This window comes from Bidens hawaiensis, unplaced genomic scaffold, assembly GCF_021521415.1.
Source record: "Bidens hawaiensis isolate Kalapana, Puna unplaced genomic scaffold, B.hawaiensis_p1.1 tig00095270_1, whole genome shotgun sequence".
NCBI lineage: Eukaryota > Viridiplantae > Streptophyta > Magnoliopsida > Asterales > Asteraceae > Bidens > Bidens hawaiensis.
The window spans coordinates 11,063-16,490 of NW_027504549.1; the positions used below are offsets into that span (position 1 = coordinate 11,063).

The 5,428-nt window shown below is 35.4% G+C and overlaps 1 protein-coding gene across 1 annotated transcript; it reads left to right on the forward strand.

The window, feature by feature from the left end:
• Positions 1–896: 896 nt before the first annotated feature.
• LOC143608052 (uncharacterized) lies at positions 897–1,763 on the forward strand. Its single transcript, XM_077083256.1, has one exon. The coding sequence runs from the start codon at positions 897–899 to the stop codon at positions 1,761–1,763; it is 867 nt and encodes a 288-aa protein (XP_076939371.1).
• Positions 1,764–5,428: the final 3,665 nt, after the last annotated feature.

The following is a 5,428-nucleotide window of genomic DNA, read 5'->3' on the forward strand; positions in this document are numbered from 1 at the left end:
TTCAGATAGAAACTGGCGTCGTTTCCAACATTTATTATGGTAGACGAAATTACAATATTTTAAATTATAAAAACTGGTTAACTGCAACTATATATGTGGCAATGTTACTCGTGCTGCTGACGATATATACATGTTCGGCTTTAATGATTCTAAAGTCAAAACAAATATTAGATTCCAAATACATAGCAGGTCATGAAAGAGCTTTGAAGGATCTAGAGTTGAAACAACCAACACTTGAGAAGCTAAAGTAGCATGTGAGCAACCATTGGATAATGGCAGGAACGGGCAGCCCCCAGTTTATGACAGTTTGTTATGCTACAACCTCTGCTTCTGGGGTAATATGCGTTTTAAGCACCGGCATACATGTTAATATTATGATTCACACAATACCTATTATGAACAATTATGGATCGGATTATAAGTGGTCAGTTTCAGTGATTCTTATAACACAATTTATTGGAGTTATACTGGGTACCATCACACCTATTTCAAGATGCTTTGCACCCTTAAGCTTTGAAGTGTCCATAAAATGGATTTGGAACCATATCAACGTGTTTAAAGTAGAGAGCTACTGTACTCAAAAGTTATCTGATTGGAAACATAGTAACATACCATTGAAACTCAGTAGTAGTAGCTACAGATGCAAGATTGTAATCCAAGATCTAAAGGTCCTCATTCTGAATCTTTGTATAGGTTTTCAGACGACAGTTGTAGTGGTATGTATGATGATAGCACTTGTCCCAATTTTCTTTGTAATTGGTGTTTTGTGTGTTTTTCATTGCTGGAAGTGGTTAAAGGTCATGTTAGGCGTCTCAAATAATTTGTCGATGGAGAGAACTTCTCAACCATAACACAATAGAGATCTTAGATAGTATGTTCTGCAACTTAAAGATGATATGGTGCCTGCTCTTAGAACATTGACAAACATGTCAAAATCTATGGACTATGTGATCCAAAGGGCTGAAAAGCAACAACCTAACAATATAATGAAACTTCTAAAAGAATCTAGCGGTTTTGAAGGTGTTGGAAAATATGACGTGCACCAAGTCATGGAAGAAAAATACGTTGATTGCTGGAGCTTACCGATAGTAAACCTGACAACCATCGCCATCTCCCTTCCTGAAATCCAAAAAGACATTGTTGAAAGGTTGTTAAGGAGTGTGAGTGAAGGTCTTACATATGTCAGACATGTAGAAGAAACCCTCAATACTAGCGACGAGTATGTAATCATTCAAAAGGCTACTGAAACGTTATGGCTTGAAGTTGAAATCTACCAAAGATGGCTAGGAAACAAGTTGTTGAAACCCGCTCAACAATTTAATACACCAAAAGAGATTGTTCAATGGTTCAGCGATATAGCTAATAACATGGTTACTAAGGCGGAAAGTAAGAATAAGGAAAGTTCAGCGATATGTATGTCGGCTTTTGCCAATTCAATGTACCGTATCACCCAAACGATCCTAATTTCCCACCGTGCCAACATAGACGAGGCTAGCCAAAAGGAACTGTTTGGGCAATTATCATCAATGATTTCTTGCATATTGGCTGCCTGTCTCGCTAACTTACCCCAAGTAATCACAACGAAATGTCACACAAGTGTCATAGAGAAAAGGGAGGCGAGTGTGCATACCGTAGCCCAACTTCTTGGTGAGACTATGCATATTATGAATAGCCTTCAAGATCGCCAGCTCCCAAGCTTGAATCATGATGAGTTGCCATTTATTGTCAAATGGTGGGCTTGTTTTTTGCAACCTTCTCCTTAGTACATGTACGTTCTTTTAACCAAAAAAGAAAAAAAATTTCTGTTCTTCAAGTAATAAATATTCCTAGAGATTCGTCATTGTTTCTTTACATTTGATGAGAGTCATTTGTTGTTTGCTCTTTTTGTACCTTTTCTAAGTAGAGGTGTAAACTGGCTGGCACCAGCTACTTGAGTTCATCTTGTTAAAAGCACGAATCGAGCCGATCTTAGATGAGTTCTAGCTTGATATATCAAAATTGAATACATATACCCGCAAGGGTAAACAGATCTATTGTTTACATAAAGATAATACTTTTTTATATAATACCAATTAGAGTAATTAACACTTTTTGTCCTTTATTAACGAAATTTCATGTTTCATCTTTAAACTAATAACTAATGAAATAACAAGAATCATCCTACATGTTAATGTTTATGTTTTACTGTTTATCGGCCTTTTGGAAGGTAGTAAGACCAAATCAACAATAGAAACTTAATTGATACCGTATCAATTTCACGTCCAAATCAGCGATCGGCCAAAAATAAGATAGAAACTAGGTTAGAAACTACATGTGACTATCTCACAAGTCACAAGCGCCACCCGGCACACTTTGACCAGCATCCTAATTGGGGATCCATGGTCGAATCTACGGATACCCAAGTTTCATCTTTGACAAATGCCCTTGTGGAGGAACCACCAAGGATATTCAACATGCATCGGAATTTGATAAATCTTCAAAGCTATTTTCTTTAACTCACAGGGGCTATGGATGAACATCATGAACTAATGCATTTCTTGATAAAAAAAAGTCTTTTGCACCTCACCTAGTTATCATTCTCAGTCACAACACCAAATGTCTCTTCACCATAAGAAAACAAACTTGGTCCCAATACTAATAAAGTAGTTCAACGTACTTCTCCCCTTAGTGGAAAGTGGAAACCACAAGTTCATTGATAATCCTGGTGGAATCATGTTTGCTGATGATCGTTGACTTTCTAGACAGTTTTTAAATTTGTGTACGTACTTATTTGATCCTTCGATGAACAAATTATTACTGATTTCTATATGATTTTGTTGTTTGTTACCGGTAATTCATTAGGTTCTCTATATTTGTCATGATTGTTAGAGGGTTATTTCCCCAAGGAGCCTATTTTTACCAAGATTTTCTAGAAATTTACCAAGACCAATCAAAATCCCAAACCTAGCCTAAAAATTCAGTCGGATCCGACGGAATTTCAGCACCGTCCGACGAAATTTTTGGACCTTTAAAAATCGTGCTACGTGTCAACGTATCAATGGATCCGGCAGAATTTCTTAAAGAACCGTCGGACCCGACAAATGGGTCTGACGGAATTCTTCATCTTCTATCTTTCAAACCATAAATCTCTATAACCAACCTCAATCTCTATCTTTCTTATTTCTTCTCAAGCAAATCAATAGTGCAAATCGTTTAGTTTTTTCGAGGAGAACACAACCATAGTATTCAACTTCACTCTAGAATTCAAAATCAAAAACCCCCAAATTGAAAAATCTAGGGTTTGCCGGACAAATTAAACAGTCGAACCCGACATAAGCATGAACTGAACCATTAGATCCAACTGCTTATTATTACGTTGGTTTGTTTCATTAATCCATCAGACAAAACGGTAAACCATCGGAATAGTATGCTTCGTGGCACGTCTTGATAGGGTTCAGTAATTCGTCGGATCGAGAATGGTTTCTGTCAGATATAATGGAATTTTTGGGCTAGTTTTGGGATTTTGGTTGGTCTAGGGACATTTCTTGTAAAGCTTAGTAAAAATAGGCTACTTTGGCAAATAATCTATTGTTATATGGCCCAACAAAATGTTTTGATGTTTGAGAGAGATAGGGAGGGGGGGGGGGGGATGAATTGCTTTGAAAAAAGTCACATTCTCAAAAATATATATATATATATATATATATATATATATATATATTTGTATAAAACATATGTCATTTAACAAATTATATTGAGCGTTCACAATATTACAATTGAGCCATCTAACATTTCATTTGTCATTCCTTCATGCAAATTATTTTTACACAGAGAAGCAAATGACATTTTTTATGTTTGATTTGATTTTCATTAGACATCCTTTAGCAAAAGGAATGACAATGGACATAATTCATGTATCAAATATCTTTCATGTTACGTCATTTGTCACTAACCTAGTTAGATTATTTTGTTAGCCATACCACATGACATACATGTGAGGGCAAATCAGTAACTTCAAGTCCCCCCTCTTCCAGATCATTTTCCCACGTTTTAACACTCAACCCAATGAATAATTGAAGAATTAGGAATTTTGGGTTTCGTTCGATCAAAAAACTTAGGAAGTTAGGGTTCATTCGATTGAAGGATGGTAGTCTGCTATTGTGGTAAAGAAGAGGTAATCAAAACTTCATGGACTAATGTCATTTCTATGCATGCCCTATCTAGGTAAGATTTTACTTCCACTCCACAAAATAAAGGTTCAAACACATGTAATTTGATGTTTTTTCTTATAATTAGGGTTCAAAATGTAAGTTCATTGGATGGTTTGATCATAAGAAGTGTTAAAGATGTATGAACATCATCCCTGGTATGCTAAGAGCTAAGAACAACATGGAAGAAGCTAATATTAATCTTGAAGAAGCTAAGAAAAATCTTGAGGAAGCCAATAGGAATCTTGGATACAAAGCAAGCAAACTCAAAATTATGTTGATTGTTAGTTGGATAGTTTTCATGATATATATACTTTTCTTCTAGAGGATTGGACCTTTTTTTAGGTTAATGAAAGACTTGTGATGTTCTGTAATATCGACTTATCCAATATGATGTTCTATGACCTATGTTTTGTAATTTTGATGTATGCAATGTAATGTTGGCTTATGCAATCTGATCTTATGTGATGTTGATCTAATGTTGTGGTCATGATAAATGACTCAATCTTGCAGTACTTAACTAAACAATATAAGCAAAATATTGACTGCACAATATAACCACAATGTTGACTGCACAAAGTTTACCAATTGTGCATTTGACACTTCATAATTGCAAAACTTTTACATTACTTGTCTGCACAATTTAAGCAAGAAGTTGACTGCACAAAGTTTACCAAATGACTGCACAAAGTCATTACATAAACATAGTTCAAAAGACCAAATTAACATCCTAAACCATTAAAACAAGTTTAAAAGACCAAACTAAGACCAAAACAACATTCATACTAGATAAAATTGTGACACTCGTCAATTTTAGGTTAACTCCGTTAACCCGAACTCCGTTAATTCGAACTCAAGATCACACGAACGATGTCATTCCAGATAACGCATTCCTCATTGCATTTAATTAGAGTTTTAAACATGACAATCATTACACACGTAGTCTTTCAGAGTTTCACCGAAACACACACGAGTCGACTCAAACCGTTGGTGAACAAACAAAAATTAATATAAACATGTACTTGGTACTAATACGTGTTATGTTTATATGTGACAATGTGCTTGCATGTATAACATCATATTATGGATGAAATGGACTAGTTTGTGCTAGAATTAAACAAACTAGAAGTTTAGGGTGCAATGTATAACTTGTAATATAATTAATTAATATATAAACAAATTATTTATCATAAATCCTAATCCCCTCCCCTCTCTCCCTCTCCCTTGCGACGGTAGCCCCC

What these genes read in the sequence shown, in the direction of transcription:
- LOC143608052 (XM_077083256.1), top strand. Translation starts at nt 897, where the DNA reads ATGGTGCCTGCTCTTAGAACATTGACAAACATGTCAAAATCTATGGAC.